Source organism: Mchenga conophoros, linkage group LG1 (genome assembly GCF_057382185.1).
Source record: "Mchenga conophoros isolate Kocher_MC1m ecotype Shallow Benthic linkage group LG1, M_conophoros_male_GT1.1, whole genome shotgun sequence".
Classification (NCBI taxonomy): domain Eukaryota; kingdom Metazoa; phylum Chordata; class Actinopteri; order Cichliformes; family Cichlidae; genus Mchenga; species Mchenga conophoros.
This window is the reverse complement of record NC_140526.1, coordinates 14,302,144-14,324,846: the sequence shown is the minus strand read 5'-3', so window position 1 is coordinate 14,324,846 and position 22,703 is coordinate 14,302,144. Positions and strand designations below refer to the sequence as shown.

The following is a 22,703-nucleotide window of genomic DNA, read 5'->3' as shown; positions in this document are numbered from 1 at the left end:
AAACCAAAATAACAACACTGGTCCGGCCGGGTTGAGTCAAACGATGATTTTAATGATCACACGCGTGGGAGATGGACACCGTACGCAGACAGCATCAGATCTCAAAATGGTGGAGCATTGATCAAACTCTTATAGCCTCTAGTGGCCCCCACCTAATCATAAAAGCCTAAACATTCACATTCTTTCTCTCACACAGCGCCTAAGCTATGACCTTGGCTCCCTGTTTATCTGCTCCTGCTGAGATGGGGCAGAAAACTCCAGTATGTTCTGTTCTCTTCTAATCAGACAAATAAGGCGATGACTTTCTGCGAACAGTATTTCTTATAACTCAGCAGTATAATGCATCATAAAACAATATCATTCATTCACAATAAATCAGCAGTCTAATGTAATGCAAATCAGTTTAACAAATGCAATAGTTATCACCTTCTTCTAATTCAGGAGAATAATGCAAACTAAAACTACATAATAATTCACAATCTTTAATTAGGGGTATAACATGGCATAAAATAATATTATAATCCCACAGTTTCTTTTGTTTGTTACGCTTCCACAGTGTTTCGGGGTAAACACTTTCCAGCTGACTCCACTCTCCTGTCACCAGCTCCTTCTCACTCTGTCAGCTTCTGGCTGATGTACAAGATCGGTCACTTTACCCCCCTTACCTGCAGGGACAAAACAGCCAGCCCTCCATTCGAGGTGTCTGTTTGCAGGACAAAAAGGGAGGAAAAAAGTTAGGTGTGGGGACCTCCCCACAGAAGAGCTTCTTCACCTACACAAATGCCGCCTGACACCACTCCATCCACTGGACCAGATCTGGTTCACCCTTCCGGGCATGAACCTGTGGTAGTACACGACCAGCCCCAAGAACCGCCTCACCTCCTTCTTGGTCTTGGGACACGGGCAGGCTGTGATGGATGCTGTTTTCTCCATCTTTGGGTGCACCTGTCCGCCCCCAAAGTGGTACCCCAAATACTGGACCTCCCTCTGTTCAACTGCACACTTCTTCAGGTTGGATGTGAGCCCAGCTGCCTCAGGGACTCCAGGATCCCAGCCACCCATTGCACATGCACAAGCATGACTATGGATGATAACATCTTCCAGGTAGGCAGCAGGATATGAAGCGTGTGGACGCTACACCTGGTCTATGAGGCACTGGAAGGTGGCTGTGGCACTGAACAAGTCAAACGGAAGTGTTACAAATAGGTACAATCCTTACGGAGTGGAGAAGGACATTTTTTTCTTGGACTCTGCAGACAAGGGAATTTGCCAGTAGCCCTTGGTTAAATCCAGTGGCATGAAAAATTCAGCTGTGCCTGACTGGTCCAGAGCCTCGTTGTCCTGGGGCATGGGGTAGGCATCACATCATGACACTTCATTCACTTTGCAGTACAATACAGACCCATCTTTTTTCACCACAAGAACTATGGGGCTACACCACGTAGTGTGTGACTCTTCTATTATCCCCATTTTTATGTTCGGGTGTGTTTTATGTTCAGGTAACCTGTATGGCTGTGAACGCACCATCACACCAGGCTGAGTTTCAAAATGGTGCTCTATGAGAGGTTCATACAGCCGGACAGGGGGCAAACACATCTGCAAACAACATCTGAGCCTTTTCTTAACCAGGCTCACCAGAAAGTCGGTTTCCACCTCTCTTCATGCTTGCACAATGTTGAGATGACATATTTGTGTGGCTCTTCCCCGACCGCACCACCTCACAGTTAATGTCCCGTAATCATCGTGTCCTTGTCACTTGGTGAGTAACATTAAGCTTAAAGAAGGAAGTAATAAAAGCACTTTGTCTCCTGGTGAAAATTGCCTGAGTCAGCGGTGTTGACGTTCCTGGATCTGGAGTATATTTTCCCCTGATAACCTCCTCAAAGTGTGCAGCTTTGCTCTCAGGTCCAGGATGCATTGAATCTCATTTTTGGCTTGGACCTTTCTATCAGTTTTCTTTAATCAGGTGCAACATCCCCCGTGGCTTTCTGCCGAGGAGTAGCTCAAAGGCTGAAAGTCCTGTGGAGCCCTGGGGAGCCTTCCTCACTGCAAATAACAAAGGGTCTAACCAATGACCACAACTGCATTCATCCTCGTGAATGAACTTAAAGTCTTATTCAGTTACTCCACCAACCCGTCAGTTTGAGGGTGGTAGACGCAGGTCTGAACAGATTTAATGCCCAACAATTCCTACAAGTCCTTAAGTGTGTGAGACATGAATGATGTGCCCTGATCAGTCAGTAATCTTTGGTGATCCCGACTCAGGAGATGACCTGAAACAGATAAGCATTCCAGGAGGTAATACCCAGAGTAGACCATCCACCGGATAGCCATTCGTATTGCATCCCTGGCAAATTGTTCCCAGAAATAGGGGATGCGATAGGCGTGAGTTATCTGCAGCCTTAACTGTATGCATTTTTCCTTTAAATTTTATATGCAGCGGTACAATGGGAAACTTGCGAAGATCCCCATGACCACAGTTCACCTCATCCACTCCGCCTTCACTAGTAGCCCATTCGCCATGGGGCATTATTGAAGGCAGAGTGGATTCGCCACCAGGGTTTAGTGGACCAGGGTCTGTGTACTATCCATGTCCACCAAAACCTAGCGTATATCCCCTTGACACCTTACTGGAATGCTGTATGTCCCTCTTTGACCAGGGGAGGGGTTTGGAGCCCCGGGTATGCGAAACACCTCAACAGACACTCCCGTTTCAGATCCCGGGCGCACTCCTTCCAGCACTCCAGGGCCTGGGCAAGCAGACCAGGTAAAAATTGGTTTGTTGCATGAAGCATCAGCGACCGCTCCACTGGGGAGGGGTCGGGGAGCCTCTGTCTGAGTGCTTGCATGAGCTGTGGTCTGGTAACTGGCTGGCTGTGGCTCTCTGCTCCCTTGGTCTGCGCAGCCAGGTGGTCCTCCGCAAGTGTGACCACAGCTTCCAAGCTTGCTGACCGATGGGAGCAGACCCATCGTGCCATTTCCCTGGGCAGCCCTTCAATGAACTGCTGCAGAACCACCAGTTCATGGTGGTTTCCCTCTGACGGCCTGGGCTACAGCCACCTCACTGCTGTGTCATTCAGTTTCCAGGACCACATGAACAGTTGTTCCACTACCTTCATCTGACTGTCCCGAAACCGTTCATGATGGTCTTCCGGGGAGAGGCCCAAGTTATCCATGATGGCCCAGCAGATGTCGTTGAAGCTCTATCGTAAGGCCAGCGGCAGGCTCATTTGATCCTTTCCAGAGAGCGGAGGCAGTAGTCACGATGCTCACTCTGCAGGAGGCCACTGTTATGCCTCCAGCGTGGCTTGGAAGACCCGAGGGTCATCACCCTCTCCCATCCAGTATATCGTCACCGCCAGTAGATGATTGGGCAGCAACAAAGTGACCCTCAACAACCTCTCCAACACCTATGTCAATACTCAGTCTGGTCCTGAAGTCTCTACAGTTGCTGCTGCTTGCTCCACGTGCATTTGCACTCACATTCACACCTTTGGTCAATTTAGAATTATCAGATAAACTAACCCCCTAATACCAAGTCTTCTTCGAAAAATGTGTTTAATTATAAATGTATAGGTGGGAAAATATATGATTACATTTTCTGTTTTTTTGCAGTGATCATCACATTCATCAACTGTTTGAGTGTCAAACTGGCAAGTTATGTGCAGAACTTCTTTACTGCAGCCAAACTTATAATCATTCTTGTCATAGTTGGAGCAGGAATCGTTCTGTTGGCACAAGGTCAGTCTTCTTATAGATCTATACATACAACTCTGTCTTTAAATGTTTGTGTTAATAAATGTTAACCAATGTATAACCACTAACATTATTGTATATTATGTATTTGTGTCTAGGAAAAACAGAGAATTTTTCAAATGCTTTTGATGGCACTGCAACATCTTTTGGAGCAATTGGACTTGCATTTTATAATGGGCTTTGGGCTTATGATGGATGGTAATTATTTACTTGGTTTCATACTTTCTCAGGCTATATGTGATAATATGATGAGTACTGCTCTTCTGAATTCAAATAAGGGGCACCATCCTCAGCATTCAGAAAAGAAAAGAACAAAACTGTTTTACAGCTTTGTTTTTAAAAATGACATACTTCAAACTGCTTGCATTTTATCTCAAATAACCTTACTGATGTATCCAGATCAGGCAGCATTCAACAAATTACACTAAAATATTTTTAGTAAGCAGATATACACCCCCCCCCCCCCCCCCCCCCCCCCACACACACACACAACATATTATATGTAATTAATTAGTTAATGAAATAGTTATATCAAAATGCAGGAACAGTGTATGAAAATTGGAATACACTCCATGATTCAACCCCTTTTGGCAGCAATAAATTAACTTAGTCATTTCTTCTATGACTCTCAGTTTCCTTCATCATTATAGAGGATTTCTGGCCCACTGCTTTTGCAATACTGTTCAGTTCAGTGAGGTTTTGGGCATTTGTTTATGCACGACTCCTACCACAGCTTTTCAGCTAGAAAGGGCTGAATTTTGACTGAGTGACAGATATACCTATATTTTTTATTTGTATTTTTCACTCATTCTCTTGTAGTTTTGCTGGTGTGGTTAGGGTCACTGCTCTCTTGCATGATCCAATTTGGCCAATTTTAACTGTTGGATAAATGGTCTCATATTTGATTCTAGAATGCTTTGGTATATAGAGGAGTTAATGGTCAACTCAATGACTGCAAGGTGCCCAGGTTCTGTAAAACGAGCACAAATCATTACCGCTCTACCACCTTGCTTGGCAGTTGGTATGAGGTGTTTGTGCTGATATAATTTCTTTTGTTTTTGGCAAATATTCTCCACTTTGGTCTCATCTTTGAAAAGAATATACTTCCAGGAATCTTGGGTTTTTTTCAGATGTATTTGCAAATCTTGCTACCATATTTTATTAGAGAACTGAGATATTTTTCTGGCAACCCTTCCAAGCAAAGCCATACTTGTTCAGTATTTTTCTATTTGTACTGTCATCAACTTTAACATTGAACATGCTAACTAAGGCCTGTAGAGACTGAAATGTAACTCTTCGGTTTTTGGCAACTTCTGTAATCCTGGGAATATTGGCACTTGTCTTGAATGTTTCCTACTATAGATTCATGAATTTCAAATTGCTTGCTTGCTTTAAAATGTATACATGGCTTATAACTCTTCTGAAATTGACAAATAGTAAAGTTGTTTCTCCAGTATCTTTACTAACTTCTATCTTTACTATCTTACCTCCTCAGTGTTGGGAAGATTACTTTTAAAATGTATTCCACTACAGATTACTGAATACATGCCCCAAAATGTACTTTGTAACGTATTCCGTTACGTTACTCAATGAGAGTAACATATTCTGAATACTTTGGATTACTTAATATATTACCATGCTTTTTTACAACTACATGAATGTACTATTGCTGTGTGATTTATTACTGAAGGTTACTCGCCATGCCAATAGCAACTAGATTTTTAAATCTTAATATAAAATGAGTAACAGTAGGTGGACATTAGGTATAGCTGCACTTTTTACAGTCATCTCGTATATAAAACTATTCCGCGCGTATATAAAACAGGTCCGCGGCTCCAAACCATAGTAAAGGGACCTCTGGCTAATACGGGCTCGTAGCTGAAAACTAGCTTTACTTTGTTGTCAACTTTGCTAGCGAGAGACAGAGAGAGGTGTTGAAAGGCTGCTCCTAAGGAACTTATTGGTTTGGAGGAAAACACGAACACAGTGTACAGTCGAGTCTTAATAGCTTACTTACAACTGGGCTTGTCAGGCACTCTTTTTGGCTGCAGTGGTTATTATTATATTTACATGCTTCCATCTCCCACTTCTGCTCGGTGACAGCTCGTACTTTTCCACTCTACTTTTTCTCCCCCCCTGGCGCTCACAGACACATAACTATGGCGTTATTTTTGTGCCAGTATTCTGAGCGCACGTAAAAAAAACTTTGCAGGTGCAAGTGTCGCATTTTGAGGAGAAATTTATTTTGAGTGAAGAAAAGCTAAATTTGAGTGAACAAAATTCATTGCTGCATGCAAAAAAATGTATTTCAGTGTTTGCTATTATCCATACGCACACACAATAGCAGCCCCTCTTGCTCAGTTTTTGCATTTGCGCTTGCCCTCAATGTGTTGCTTGCTCTTTCAACTTTTCTGCCCGTGCGCGCTCAACTCTTTCTGTACACCATTATATTTGTGCCACAAAACCAGCCAATCACAGTCTTGGATGCAAGTCTGTTTTGGTCTCCAATCAGCTCAAAATGACGAAATGCAATATCCCAGAATCCATTACGTCCAAAACTCAAACAAGGCAGTGGCAGAGGAACACAGAGTGGCGGAGTTTGAAATATTACTCTTTCTGGGTCACAAAATAAACTTTTACGATATTTTCAGGCAAGAATAGTGCTGTGTAAACTTGAAATATCTGCTTGATTTATCAAGACATCACATATTTGCATAAGTGCTCTAATGTTTTCGGAGATGCCTGTTACCCACTAGCTGACCGCATAGCTGGACTGGCCATTGGGGCATTTGCCCAGTGGGCCGATGGTGATTTTTCATTTTTATGGACCAGGCGAAGCAGAAGCTGAGGCTGGACGGACTCCTCGGGCCCCCCAGCTGACGAGGAGATATGCTGGCTGCATTCACATGACATCTTACAGTTATCAGTCCAGAAGCAAACAGGTGTTAGATGTCCTGAGGCAGGGACCAGCTCATTCACTTCAAGACTCATGTTGGCTGTCATAATAGGCTCTAAAACAGAAAGCCCTGTTTCTACATTCCTCCTTTCAGTCTCAATCAATGACTTATCTTTATGGCCCAGATAAGCTTTATGGCCACAGGGAAAACAAGGATTACAATATTACCCACAAAAACATGACTTAAACCTTCATGGATAAGCTCCTGGGCAAACATGAAATATTCAGGTATGAATCTGGTTGATGAGAACTGACCAGCATGATAGTGGTAATGGTACATTGACTTGGGACCATGCTTGAGGTGGACTGTAACTCAAGGGTGTTATGTAGAGTGTATGGAGAAATGGGTACAGATAATGCTGTGCTAGCACCCTTAGCTGAGACAGGTGACATTTTAGGCTGTGTGCTGGTGGTAACATTATCCTTGGAACTCAAAACCTTGTCTAATAATGTGCTCACAGAAACACAGGAGAATTGTGTCAAGTTAACTCCGTGAGGGGACACCACATGTTCATTAACAGTAGAATTGTATCCCCTGGTCTCAGCCTCCCCTGGTTTCTGTGGGCGCCCGTGTTAGCAGTGTCCAAGCGTTTTGTCCCCCCCCCTCTTTCATTCCGCGCCCCCCCTGCAATGGCTCTGCGCCCCCCCCTAGGGGGCGGCCCCCACACTTTGGGAAGGTCTGGCCTAACATATGAAACAGGAAAGACCGTCGTGTAGTCCCTTTATTTTAGCAAAGTAACTGTATTCTGAATACCACCTTTTTAAACGGTAACTGTAACGGAATACAGTTACTCATATTTTGTATTTTAAATACGTAATGGCGGCACATGTATTCCGTTGCTCTCCAACACTGTTCCCCCTTGCCTCTGTGTTAACACACACCTGAATGATCCAGACTAGAAAACTGCCAAAACTGCAGTGTAGTTTATTAGCAGCACCAGTTGGTATTAAACCTTTTAATTTCCATGGAAAACATGATTTAGTGTCATTCATCTGAGGTTGTATTTAAAGGGCAAATAAAACATGAAAGACATAAAAGAATAAGTTACTGCTACCGAAGATGCTGAAGAGGCTAACTCTTTTTCTGTTTATTAGGCCAGAAAAACTGGACTTAATTGGGTTACTGAGTATGTGCATATACACTCAAAAAAATGAAACGTTGACTTTAATTAAAATTATTTTGTCAACAGGTTCCACGAAATTGAATTATGTTAGTTTAAAGCAAAAATCTTTAGTTCATCTAATTTAAAAAAAACTACTTAAGATTAACAAGACATATTTAAGACTAACTAAATCAAGTTATGTTGTATGAACATAGATGATATATTTTCAGGTTAGATAGTTTAGATTAGTTACTTCAACACATTTCTTATTTGTGGCAGTAAAATGTTAAATTTAAGTTAGATTAATTCAAATATTATATTTTCAGCCACCTTGTGCTTTATTAATTAGTTTTACATAAATCTATTTTGTCAACAGGTTCCACACAAATGAATTAAGTACATCCAACTTATTTTTTAAAATTTCTTTTATTGCCAACACATTCAGTGAGCATTTGTGTAAACCCAGTCCAAAATAAAACACAACAGCTCATTAGGGTTAGTAATTAACAGTATGTAGACAGATGCAACATCAAGACTTTAAATTAAATGTCTGTATCTACCAGAAATAGAAGAAGAAAAAAAAAACGCATTGAAGATCACATAACACATTGATAAGATGACACTTGAGATATGCACATGTGATGCTAGTAAGGTCTGTGAGTGTTTTTTCTTTTAGTGTCTAAAATGGATAGCAAAGTTGCTATTTGCAATGATTGCTTAGGGTCAGTCCAGTAACACAATGCCAATGAAGTGCTTTCCTTTAACAATGCAAAGTGAAGTGTCCACCTCAACAGCCACAATTAAAAAAAAATTTATGTAACAACAACAACAATAATAATAATAATAATAATAATAATAATGATAATAAATAGTCCACTGATATTAGCAATCAAAGAAAATTACATCACCATCCCAAATAAAACTTTAACAAAACATGCCAACATTATGGTCTAACAATAAAACAGCTTGTCAGCGTTCAGTTTTTTTGCAACAGCACAGCAGTAACCATTTAACACTTGCCACTGTCAACATTTATTTTACCAGTGTTTGGGCAAAAAACTTCAGATGTAAACATTTTAACATGGAAACAATTGTTCGTCTTTAAAAGTCCACAAAATATACATTCATCCTGCATTCCCAACTTGGATGATCTGATATCCTCGTGTTGGTGTTGTTCCCAGACCATCATGAAAATGTTGTTCCAGGTTCAACATTGCAAGTGACCAATCACATTGTTGTGACGTTATTCTTTTGCGCGCCAAGCCATTTGTGCATTTATGAAATTCCAATGTTGCAAGGACAATATCAATTCTGCTTAATGTTTATTAAAGGGTTACGGTTAGGGTTAGGGTCAGTTGATCGGCGGACAGAGGCGGTTTCACGCAGCTTAAGTACAGTTTTTTGTTTTACGCCGTTTTTTCCCGAAGTCGCAAAAGTATGACGTCACAACATTCTGATTGGTCACTTGCAATGTTGATCCTGGAACAACATTTAGTATGATGATCTGGAAACAACACCAACACGAGGATATCAGATCAACCTCCTAACTTACCCTTATTTTTAGTATGTATTGCAATTACCTTTACAATGCACACAATGTAACACAAACTGAATATGAACATATTTCCACCTCATAACAATATGCCTTGAACGCTAATATACACACCACCCTTCAACATTTCTGGTGCAGTATCATCTCTCAATTAAATCCTTTAAATCTCAATACTTTTGATTGTCTCTTACTAGCCCCCCCACAACAGTAAAATCTCTCAAATTGTAGTAGTTTACAAACTTTTCAAAATGTTCTAAATTTCTCTTAAATGTAATTTTCCCGTTATCTGTCATTTACAAATTACCATTTTATTCCCATTCAGCCTCCGAAAAACTTCTGTCCATCTGACAGAACATTCATCATCCAAATTAAAGGTTGGCTTATTCATTCAGTGTATTCTTGAGCAACTGTACCTTGGTCAAGAGTCTGCTGACATACAGATGAAGGAAGAGCTTCTGAAGTACTTCAAAGAAAGCTTTCAGTCTTGAGGTTAACTGAGATTCAGTGCATATATCCCACCCATTAAGAGTGCACATGCAGAGGCCAGGTCTTCCAGGTCATGCAGGACACACTAGATGGTTATACCCACATCGGCTGGAGGAGTGCTGGCATCAGCTCTTTCGATGGTAAAGATAGCAAGGGTAATTTGTTCCAGCTCCCTCTGAACAGCTGTAGCTTAGACACAAAAACATAGAAAAATGGCATCCAGTTTTAAAAAAAGAAAGAAAAAGGGCCAAAGCTACCCTTTAATGACGTAAACACAATATTAGGAACATGCACCCCAGTGCGCCACTATTTCAGACTACAGATTCAACGATAAATATAAATAGTTTGGGTATACAAGAAGATTTCCCAAAACATTTAAACAGGTTCCATGCAAATTACAACAACAACAACATGCAACAACATTAGTTATTCAAAATTTGGTTTAATACAGATAAAAAACAAAACTAAAATTACCAACCAATTATTCTTTGAAGAGGATGCTTGGGTCTTCATTCAGGTAAAAAGGTAGTGCCCTGAGGACACACTCCCTCCCCTTTTCAATAGTTTCCTTCTGTAGAGAGTGGCAGAGATACAGGAAGAGAAAACAGATATACTTTAGGATGACAGAAACTCACATTATACGCAAAATGAATGACATATCCACTGCACAGATAGACATGTACACAAGACCAACTAATCATCACATGGACATGAATAGTTAACCTGTTGGGCAGGGTTTCCACCACATTATATATGTCCATAATGGAGGTAAAGACAAACTAATACATCATCTTTTTTGCATTCAAAACATAACATAAAAACATTCACTTCTGGTTTAACCTAAATCGAGGGATCAGATTTTACATATGTTTAGGTAATTTAAATTTTCAACATTTTGAGTACCAAACTTTGTCTTGCTTAATATAAATGTAAGTGCACTGTGCAGCTACCATACACTAGCTGTTTAAATTTGAAAATGATCTTATTAGCCATAATATTTTGCTACCAACAGAATAACGCACCTGTGTGGCTGGGGCCAAAGTTTGTCTAATTTTCTTCCCTGCAACGCCTCCTTTTTTCTTGAAGACTTTTATGAGCTGGTCAGTGTATTGGTCAAGTTGTGTAAAAAGCCTTGGAACATGTGCAGCAGTAGTAATCCTCACATATTCTGCTTCCACCTGAAAATATGTCAACAAACACAACATACTGTACTGTAAATATACATACTATATGTACACATATACAAACTAAAACTAATGTAGTAAGACCTCATTAAAGCTATAATTTTAACACAAACATTTACACAAAATGCTAATGGAGCCATTACAGCTTTTATTGTTATTTATCAAGTTCCAAAAAATATTGATCACAGCTGATCTGAAAAGAATTTCATGCCTCAGGCCCTTGAACTGCAACCTTTACCATGGTTCAGATGTGGAGAAGAAATAACAGGGGCATGGGATGGGTCACAAAAGAAAACTTAACTTATAAAACAGTTTTGTTTTTAAAACTATAACAGTTCACATACCACATACAAGCTCAGCAATACCACATACACCACATCAGTATAGGAGGGAGCAGGTAAAGGCAGGATCTGAGATTTATAAAGTAAAACAAGAAATTCATTACTTAATTTCAAGAAGCAAATTATTGTTTGAATTACAACTAAATAAAATACTACTCAGAAGAAAAGCAAGAGATTGACACTGCCATGTGCTAACTTTCTATAGAAGCAATTATCACCAGGTCTGTCGACCTCCATTGTCTGTCCACTCATATGTCTTGAATAATTTTATTAAAAAAATTAAGTGTGTACTTTCACAAACTGTAATTTATAACTACATTGATATGTATAACTCCGCTAGGAAACATGCTGTATTTACAGACCATTTTTACATAATACAGATTACTGATAGAGCAGAACAATGGTGTCACAGTGGCTTTCGCCCTTGACTTTTTGGATTTTAAATGTCACTTTATGCTATCCTTGCTATCCTATTCGATATTTCCGACTCTCGGATTACAGAAAAGGAATCCCAAGAAAGCAAATGGAAAAATAACCCCTTGAAAGAATAACCCCATGAACCCCTGTAGCTAATCCCTTAATAAAACAAAAAACAATAAAAATGTTTCTTACACAGTCCACAAAATAAGCATGTCCAGGACCCAGTAAAACTAATGTAAAACAAGCGCACGCAAACGATATAACATGTCTTGTAAGACAAACGCAAAATATAACCATGCTGGACATATAGATACTACACAACATAGTCAAAGAAAAAAGTGGTCTTACCTCTCAAAGAAACAGTAGCTTGGCGCCAAAACAGCCTTTTTCAGTTAAATTTGAAGTCTTGCGCATGAGCAGGCACAAGCCGTGAAACCTTCTTGTTCTGCGCGGTTTCATTACAACTGTTTTTGCATTACTGCCACCTTGTGGATATACAAGGTATATCGATCCTAATTGACTTAACTTAAATGTTATGCGATCAAGTAACACATTAGTATTATGTACGTTGAATAATAGACACAATTACGTAGACTTGATTAGAAAAACATATGTTAACTTAACAAAAACATATATTTTAAGTAAAATGAAAATAAATAATTAATATACACTGAACAATCCACCTCATTCATTTTTTTGAGTGTACATTTGAGTCCAGTGCTCTACTGAGAAATATGTATCATATATTTTCTATTTCATTACTTTTACAGGAACCAACTAAATTTCATCACAGAAGAGCTAAAAGACCCATTCAGGTAAAAACAGGCCTTAAAGAGACTCTAGTGTTAAGCAATAACTCACAAGGCATTGAATTTTTTTTAAAATACTTTTTCTTTTGTTGATTAATTTCAGGGACTTGCCACTGGCGATTGTTATTGGGATTCCTTTGGTTACTGTGTGCTATGTTTTGGTCAATGTTGCTTACTTCACTGTTATGACCACAACTGAACTGCTTTTGTCTCCAGCGGTTGCTGTGGTAAGGATAACACTGGTCAATAAGCATCTTGCTACTGGGATTCACTCACCTATACTTTAACAAATGTTTACTTAGTGACTGCAAATCTGATAATCATTTTTATCTAGCTAGTAATATTAGTTTTTAGGTATGATGTTTCAAGTATTTGACAGTTACAGTAACTGGATAGAAAGGATGATGTGTTTCAGAATTTAAGAAAAAAAGTTTGGTTTCGAGAAAAGTGAAGACAAAATCAAAGAAGGTTTATTTTTGTGTTGATCCTGAAAAAGCTGCTGACTTCTCAGCTTGCCCAGCCTAAGTCACCATTAATGTGAGATGGACACGCTTGTAAAATGGAAACAGCTAAGTTTTCTCTGAGTACAAAACAAGCTTTCTGCAACAATAGCTGACTGCAGGGTCAAGACAACTGTAATGTAAAGGATGGATGCAAACAACCAAGGAGCTTTATTACAACACTGTCTGTAATAAAAGGAAGAGATTGTATTACTTTTTTGGTGGGAGATAGGAAATTAGACATAGTGATATATAATATTGATATTAAAGTGTCAAAATCAAGCTTCATATCTTGAATTACTGTAAATGACATGACAATTGTAAATGAGCATAATAGCCCCATGTTTTCACACCTTGTATTTTCTGAAACATTAGTTTGTATTTTTTTAGACTTTTGGAGACAGAGTCCTTTACCCAGCATCTTGGATTGTTCCTCTCTTTGTTGTCTTCTCAACATTTGGTTCTGCCAATGGAAGCTGCTTCACTGCTGGCAGGTAAAAGAGACATCTATTACATATTGCATGTCATGCTGATAGTTTGGCATAATCTAGATTATTTCTGTCAGTACCTTTAGAGCGGTTTGAAGTGCATATTTATGTATGTGTAAAAATGAAACAATATCTGAAAATGAAAGTTAGAATCCTGAAGGGGATGGAACGAAAAAGCAAATAAAAAAATACAACAAATTTATAGCAAAAAGAAAAAAATTAATAATGTAAACCTAATGTTTTTTGCTCTACAGATTGGTCTATGCATCTGGCAGAGAAGGACACATGGTGAAAATCTTATCCTACATTAATGTGAAACGCTACACTCCTGCTCCTGCTCTTATATTCAATGTGAGTCTTACGCATTAATGACTCATTTTGTATGCATTCTATTTGGCCTCAGATGATCAGCCATCTATTGTTTAAAACGTTATATGTCCTTTCACGGTGTGTTGATTACAGATTGTAAAAGTTTTAAATGAGCCCAAAAACCAGTGTCATTTCAAGTCCTATAAATTTTACATGGATTCTCAGATAAACAATACACTGTGTTGTTTCACTACATGGCATTTCACTGTTTAATTTTTCTCTGTTTTAGGGTGTTTTGGCTATTTTCTACATTATTCCAGCAGATATCAACGCCCTCATTAACTACTTCAGCTTTGCTCAGTGGTTTTTCTATGGGCTGGCAGCACTGGCTCTCATAGTCATGCGCTTCACTAGAAAGGACCTGGACAGACCAGTTAAGGTGAGCCTAGTTTATCTTTTATGCTGTTTGGCACAAAAGATCATTTTATTCATTTTGATGCCTTGTTAATTTGGATTGACAAACCACATCATACAAAAAATGACCACAATCAAGCCTTGAGTTGAGGATTTATTTTATTTATTTTAACAATACCTAGTTAACAGAATAGTTATGATCAGTAATAGAAGGTCAAATATATACTTGATTTTAGAAAATTTTATCAGTTTTTTAGAAAACATTTCTATCTGTTTTGACTCGTCTATGCAGTCAACAGTAATTTCTGTTTTATTTGTTAGTCAGCCATATTTAGCTTTTGTCTCAAAATGTAGTAGTAAAAGTTATTATTTTTAAGTGTTACATCAAATATTAGACAATCAAATACATAAATCAAATACTTCCTATGTACTTCTCTGTTCCCTTGAAGATACCGGTGGTCTTAGCAGGCATCATGGTCCTGGTGTCCTGCTACCTGGTCTTGGCACCCATCATTGATCAGCCAGAGCTGGAATACCTTTACTGTACCATCTTCATCTTCAGTGGTCTTATCCTTTACTACCCATTTGTCTACCGAAAAGTGAACTGGGGGCGCAAAATCATGAGTAAGTTTATATTTTTGACTGTAAAAATTTAAAATATATATGTTGAGAAGTATGTAGAATTATATGATCAAATATTGATATGAAATGATGATTACTTAAGTGCTTGTGTTGATTTGACCTCTAACTTCTGTTTCCTGATAGGGCCCATCACTATGCATCTCCAGCTGCTAATGGATGTAGCTCCTCCTGAGAAAACTGAATGAGAAGGCATAACGCGTTTCGGTGTCTACGGGGTAATGAAAAATGCTCTGTCTAGTTTTGGAAACAGGAAGTGTGTCTAAAGGCTTAGAGACACATTTTAGAGCTCACTTCTCTGCAAAAGTAGGATGAAATGAAATAATTTAAATTTGTTGGTTCAGGGCTCAGAAATTGTGTTTATATAGAATGACTGCAGGATACAGTGGGAGTATCTGCAGGATATTCCAGAAGTATATGACATATAAACTAAAAACAGATGAAAGGGTACGCTTTCATCTGTTTTTACTTTTAAAAATTATATACTTGTGAACTATACACACACACACACACACACGTACACACACACAATACACATACATATTCGGGGTGCAACAATCCATGTATCGTTATTGAACTGTTTGATACAGTGCTTTCGGTTCGGTACGCATATGTATCGAGCAATACAAAATGTTTTATTTATTTTATCAACTTTTCTTCTGACGATGCTGTCTGTGTTGAGCGCTCAGTGGATCTGCGCTCGACTTCTCTGCCTAGGCTGTACTGTCTAGCACAGATCCACTGAGCGCAGCGCAAGCTAGTGAGACAGAAGCTAAGCGCGTTGCAACATGGCTACTGCCTCAACGCTACCTGAAATTGAACCTCCCCCACCCTCATTCAGATCTGGTGTTTGAAACTGTTTTGGTTTTCATGTGAGGTATGACCCTGAAGGTAAGCGCGTCATGGACAAAAGTAAAACAATATGTCAGATGTGCCATGCAATGCTCAATTACATTGGTGAGCACGCATGCTACAAACTTTACCTGAGTCATTTAGACCAGCGGTGCCCAACCTCCGGGCCTCGGACCAGTACCGGTCCGTGAATCGTTTGGTACCGGGCCGCGAGAGTTGAGGCTCATGTGTGAAATGTATGGTTTTCAGGGTTTTTATTGGTTTTCAGCGTTTTTTTTTGTTATCGTTTTTATCGTTAACTCGGTTTTCCTGGGTCTTTTCATGTGTGTTATGAATAAATCTTCTTTTTTCGGTACCGGTACTAGTTTTATTTTGTTGTATTTATCCGCGACACCTTAAAGGCCGGTCCGTGAAAATATTGTCGGGCATAAACCAGTCCGTGGCGCAAAAAAGGTTGGGGACCGCTGATTTAGACAGCCGTTAGCACATGATTCTCCTTATGGGGACCTGATATGTTTAATATGCTGCTGAGAGTATACCCCAGAAGAAGCGTATAGTACAGTTTTTATTTTGGAAAGAGCCATTTCTCTGTAATAAATTCTCTTTTCCAAAGATGAGTGATTTCTCGATCAGATAGATTAATTTTTTTTTTATTACTTTGTTTCAGCAACATTAAATTTAAAAACTGTACCTTTGAGTTAAAATATATATTCATAATTTTAATAAATGACAAATTAAAAAAGCATGAACATTTTTTTGTATCGAAAAAATATCGAACCGTGAATTTTGTGCATCGTTGCACCCCTAATACACACACACACACACATATATCACACACACATATATCACACACACATATATATATATATATATATATATATATATATATATATATATATATATATATATATTGTGATGTGATTGCTCAATGCTGAGTTTAGCAATCACTGTATTGAGTAACTGTTTTATTTAGCCACACTGCAAAATGTTTTTTATTTGGTCAAAGATCACTTCATGTAAACCTATTGGGATTTTGAATCAGCACTTGAGCAAAGGGAATTGTAAACATTTTAATTGTGTTGTAAAGACAGAAGCACATGAAGACTTGCAGATGTGTAACTTTTCTTGTTGTTCCCAAACATCAAAGATTTGTAGATGTTTGTGTATTGATTTTTAACAATGCTTTCCCCCCCTGAGTTATACTGTAATGAGGCTGTATTGTGTTTACATGATGGTTAAGGAAATTATTAATCTTATTGGTCATGAAATACACAAAAAAATAAAACGTTTGTGATTACAGCAAATAACCGTTATGGTCTTTTTCATCTGTTTGCTACTTTAACTGCTTAAATATGCTCTGATATGGTCTTCTTCATAATTACAGTTGATGGATAGCAAACAGTGATTCTAAGATATACTCGCCTTTCATTTAATAGAAGTACTTTTAATTGGATGTGTTTGTCACAAATTTTGACATTTCTATTTCAGGTAACTGGTAGCGTCTTATGGCTGGCAATTTCAGTTCATTTAAAAAGTTTCTAAGGCAGGTCAGAGAGATACAGTGAGCTCTTGCAGACTATGTTTGAATTGCTGGTTCCATTAGAGTTCCATTTTAATTTCAGTGTGTGAAGAGTGCTGCAAAGTTATAGCAGCAAGTTGAAGAGACTCTAAGGTCTTCATGACAAACCCTTCTCCTTGTAAAGACACTTTAACAACCAACAGACACTTGAAGGCCTATACCACTGAAAACGTTTGGACTACTGGAAATCTTCGCTTCATCGCTCAGGATCTTTGTACGCCGTCAAGTAGGCGAAAGGGTGGTTCCACAGTGTGTGGCATCAACTGTTTGCCTGCCCGGCGGCCTGCCACTACATTCTGTAAAGAAAGCTTATCATGTGATTTTCTTTTTTATGGTTATAGTATCGCCGTCAGACTCTCACTCTATTCTTACTCTCAGTTACTGTTTTACAAAGTTGGGGAGCTGCATATGTTTAAAATTTTGCTATTGCACAATATGATGAGTTAAGAAAATCTGCTGTGTAATTCAAAGCAGTCCCTTTTTAAAGCTTCTGCTCAATAGATTTCATGAAGCTAGAACTTCGCCTTAACTCATCCCCCTTCTCATGTAGAGCTGTCCAATCACATTTGGGAACCTCCCACCAGAGGAGTTGCTCAGTTTAATGCAGTTTTTTTTTCTTTTCCAATTTTCATCAGACATTTCTGCTCTACTTCGCTGAACTTAGCTTAACATAATTTGTGTGTTCACAACACTGCACCTGGGTTTGAAAAAGCTGCATTCAAGGTCCAACATTGAGTTTTTTATTTTCTTCAAGTAAGTTAAGTAAGTTAAAACATGTTTTTTAAATGTGCATTTCTTTATAATCATGTATTACATAGTATGTGATAGGGGTGGGGGAAAAAATCGATACTGTGTAGTGTCGTGATATTTTGTTTGCTAATAATGTATCGATACAGGGACAGCAGAAATCGATATTTTGTTACAAAAAGGTTTTTGTGGACTGGAACATGCTCTGACTTCAGTGCATGTTGATCCTTTTTCTGAGCAAGAATCCTGACATTCCTTCACTGTCCAAATGTGTTTCACTTTTTTTTTGGCAGCAATAAACATGACAGTTTACTTATTTTAATTTAAGACATGTTTTATTTTAATTAAGTTTAAAACTTTTTTATTTAATGTAAAATTATATTTTGTTTTAATTTACTTTCAAATTCTTCAGTTGCTGAATGTGCTGCATAGTTTTCATAAATTGCATAGTTCAGAATAGCTATAATTGTACCAGATGGTTGCATTCAGTTAAGTTGGACTAGACTGTAATACAAACCGTTCAAGTTTGTCAACAATAAAACTGACTGAAATGAGAGAAAGACTGAGTGTGACACTTTGATATTAGATAAAATGAATATTGATAAAGTTTACTTTTATGTATAGAATCTGAATATCGCAAAATATTTTAAAAAATTGCAATAATATCGTATCATGCGTTAAATATTGTAAATATTGTGATATCGTATCGTGGGATGTATGGTGATTCCCACCTCTAGTATGTGATAGTGGTGATGCAGAGCTACTGTTAAATGTAATTACATTCAAGCAATTCTATCTTAAACAAGTCGTTTGTTATTTGATATATGTTAAGTATTAATATTATAATTTGTAGTTAAATATTATCACAGAGTGTCAGAGTAAGAGACATTTGAGCTCTTCCCACTCTTTTTTATAATGTTTGACTTACTGCCAGTCTGTACCAGTTCTCCTAGTTTGACTTTAAGTTGGGGTCTATGTTTAGAATACTAATATGTTCACAGTTTTTCCCAGTTAAAAAGCATATGAAGCATATGAGCTGATCATTACTGCACTAAAGAGCGCCAAATCCAAATGTTCTACTTTTAAATTGTATTTTACAAATCACAAAAAAATCACTAAAATTAACCCTTTGACTCTCAAATAGTTAATGAATGTTAAGGATTACAGTTAATACAGCTCTAAGGGACATGTTAAAAATTGCTATTATATTTGTTTAAAAGCTCCACACAAACAATGCTTACATGCTGAATCACCTTATAATAAACTTAAAATCAACCCAAAACCCTTCTAAAGATATTTCAGTGATCTCTTTAAGGCTGTTATTGAGCTGCTCTATTGATGATTAGTCTAAGATATCACTGCATGAGGTTAATACTGTAGTGAAACTCTTTAAAATCAAAATTTGTGCAATTGAGCCATATCTGTTCCTGGTAATGTAATTAAATCTGTAAGATTATGGGAATCAATTTGTGAACAAATTTAGTTTTGATTTGGCTTTGAGTGGATTTTTAGTGAGCTCTTGTTTCTGAGAGTCACTGTGTATCTTGATGAAAGGGAACATTTACTGCCCATGGAAGAGCATAGTTTTCCCTCTAAACGTTATCATGTCATGATAACCTTTTATAGGGACAACAAAGATGTGTTTCCTGTAAAAGTTAATGCAAGTGGTCTGTAATGTGTGTCAACACTTATGTTACCTCATAGACCTAGGGATGGGTATCGAAAACCGGTTCTTGTTGAGAACCGGTTACCACTGTTTCAATTCCTTGGAATCGTTTGCCACTTTTAAAAACGATTCCCTTATCGATTCCAGTCGCCCCGAATGACGTCATCACGTTGAGTAGCGTCTTTTACCCAGTAGGAAACACGGCGCCTGAGCAGCACAAACGCTCAAAAGTTTGGTTACACTTTATGAGAAAGGATGACAACAGGGCAACGTGCAATACTTGCAAAGTAGAGATTTCATCAAAGGGAGGAAACACTACGAATATGCAAAAGCATTTGCTCAAAAAACACGCGATTGCTTTCAACGAATGTCGTGTTTTTGATCCGCTCCGGACTAGCGAAGCTCAACCCAGCAGCAGCGGTAGCGTTTCCACGTCCTCTCCCGTTAATACTGCAGGTAACTAATCAATTAGCGTTGCATATTATGTTAGCGCGATTTACCTTATTACAAAACCTGCTATTACTGTGCGTTGCATTTAGATAACCATGATGAGAGAGACAGAGTCTGGCTGGCTCAGATGCTGGCAGTTCTCGCTGCAGTCTACCGGTAGCGTCTCCTTTCAGGCCAGGATAGACGAATGTCACCGAGCAGTGACTAAGTTTGTGGTCAAAGGCTTGCACCCATTTGCCACAGCAGATGCCCCCGATTTCACTTTGGTAAGTGAATGTGTTTAATTGTAGGCAGGACATTACTGGATATTCTTGTGTAATTGCTACAGAATAATTTATGTTAAACTTTGTTATTGCTACAGGAGAATATTTATTTTATTATTTTACATATACATTTTTTTTCCTGGGGACCCTGTGACACCCCATTGAAGAGCCGTAGGCTGTGGCTCTCTTAAGATCTCACTGTTGGGTTTGTAAGGCCATGTTACTCCTAAATTTCTATCTTGTTCAAAGAGAAGATATAAAACACAGTTCTAAGCTAATCGACTTTAGTGTTCTCCTTTTAAAAAAAAAAAAAGAATCGATAAGAGAATCGATAAGGAATCGAATCGTTAAACAGAATCGAAAATGGAATCGGAATCGTTAAAATCTTATCAATACCCATCCCTACATAGACCAGTGTGTTGCTATGGATGAAAGTGGAATAAGGAAGAGAAAGGAGTCACAGAATGGCTCCACTGACCTTACCAAAGACAACAAGGAGGTGGTGAAGGCTGTTGCCCTTCAAAAAGATGTAAGTATGAACCAGTGTGCTTGACTTTTATATACATGCAGGTTCCTGAGAACAAGTCTCACTAAATTTTCACACTAAAGGATCATCCTTACCTTTTACAATAATAGAGCCTTGGAACTTAGTACCAGGCAGTACCACAGCAAGCGTCTCTACAGATTAACTCCATAATCATCCACTCAGCAGTGCAATCCAGACGCCTAATAAGCTCCATAAGACCTAAAATAAACTTATGGGAACTGAAAGGTTTTCTCAGGTTAAAATAGGATTATTATGATAGTCGTTGCTCTCATCCTGGAAAAGTCCATTCACACATATTTTCCTGCAGACTTCTGTAATTCTCTTTCTGGCATAAAGAAAAGTCACTGGCTTTGTATCTTTATATCAAGCCCCACCAGATCGCTGTTTATTTTAATAGATCTTTAAGATTTTACCCAATGTTTGCATCCTTATATCCTCAGGTAGGGCCCTTCTGGGAGGCCGTCTCACATTTGAAGCATAAATCTAAAAGTGACCACACCCTAGGCTTTAGAATGACCTACCTGAAGAGATAAGGCTTGGAAAATCAGTTACTTTGGTCTCTTCTTTAAACACATTTTATAGACTTGTTTTTATGTGATATTGCTTTTTTATTGCTTCTTCAATCAATCAATCAATCAATCAATCAATCTTTATTTATAAAGCACTTTTCATACAAAAAAAATGTAGCACAAAGTGCTTTACATGGTTAAAAGCAGCTCACCCCACCCTCCAACTCACTCCCCACACTCTCATTAACATAAACGATGTGAATACACGCATATCTTCCCCCCCACACACACACACAAACACGCGCGCACACGTAATTCTGCTGCGTGTCTTCTTTTATTATATCGGCATTTACAGTCATGGTAAAAGTAACCCTCCATCAATCCTAATTCAAGACAGTAAAAAAAAAAAAATCCAGTCCTTACCAGGTACTAAAATGATTTAAATAAACATTAAATGAACAACAACACATAGCATATTATAATGTTTCATTATTTATTTACCAAAAACTGAGCCAAAATGCAGAAGCAGTTTGTGGACAAACTAAGTACACCCAATGATTCAGTATCTTGTAGAACCACTTTTATTTGCCATAACTTGAAGTAATTATTATCTTATTGGTCTCTCACATTATTGTGGAGGATTTTTTTTACCTAATTTTCTTTACAATATTGCTTCAGTGCTCTAAAGTTTGTAGGTATTTGTTTATGCAGCTTTTCAATTAGGTTCAAGACTTAGACAGGGAACTTCAGCACCTTGATTAGTTTCTTTTTTTCAGCCACTTTGTTACAGATTTGCTGATGTGTTTGGGGTCATTCTCCTGGCTCATGACTCACTTTTGGTCAAGCTAGCTGTTGGACAGATAAATCTGACTCTAGAATACTTTTGTATACAGGAGTTAGCGGTTGACTAAATGACTACAAGGTGCCCAAGTCCTGTGGCTGAGTCACCCAAACCATTACCCTTCCACTAGTGTGCTAAACATTTGTCAAAAGTTGTTTGTGTTGATATGGTGTGCCTAAAGGACATTTTTACCCTACAATTTCACCTGGCAACCCATGCAACTTGTCAAACTTCAGCTATGCTGCCATGTTCTTTTTAGATACAAAATGCTTTTTCCTTCCAACCTTTCTAC

The 22,703-nt window shown here is 38.3% G+C and overlaps 1 protein-coding gene and 1 long non-coding RNA gene across 4 annotated transcripts in view; one reads left to right on the top strand and one right to left on the bottom strand.

The window, feature by feature from the left end:
• Positions 1-16,662, top strand: part of slc7a9 (solute carrier family 7 member 9) — a 31,570-nt gene extending 14,908 nt beyond the window's left edge. For all 3 annotated transcript variants that reach the window (XM_085266941.1, XM_085266933.1, XM_085266925.1), the window contains exons 5-13: positions 3,616-3,741; positions 3,855-3,954; positions 12,569-12,613; positions 12,711-12,834; positions 13,498-13,601; positions 13,850-13,946; positions 14,194-14,343; positions 14,768-14,942; positions 15,084-16,662. In XM_085266941.1, coding sequence (XP_085123067.1) covers positions 3,616-3,741; positions 3,855-3,954; positions 12,569-12,613; positions 12,711-12,834; positions 13,498-13,601; positions 13,850-13,946; positions 14,194-14,343; positions 14,768-14,942; positions 15,084-15,145 — 983 coding nt within the window. In that variant the 3' untranslated portion in view covers positions 15,146-16,662. The remainder of the gene's footprint in view (positions 1-3,615; positions 3,742-3,854; positions 3,955-12,568; positions 12,614-12,710; positions 12,835-13,497; positions 13,602-13,849; positions 13,947-14,193; positions 14,344-14,767; positions 14,943-15,083) is intronic.
• Positions 7,969-12,493, bottom strand: LOC146583081 (uncharacterized). Its single transcript, XR_014891246.1, has 4 exons — positions 11,382-12,493; positions 10,876-11,031; positions 10,332-10,424; positions 7,969-10,042 (listed from the first exon to the last, which is right to left on the bottom strand). It is a non-coding gene; the product is annotated as an uncharacterized LOC146583081 (long non-coding RNA).
• Positions 16,663-22,703: the final 6,041 nt, after the last annotated feature.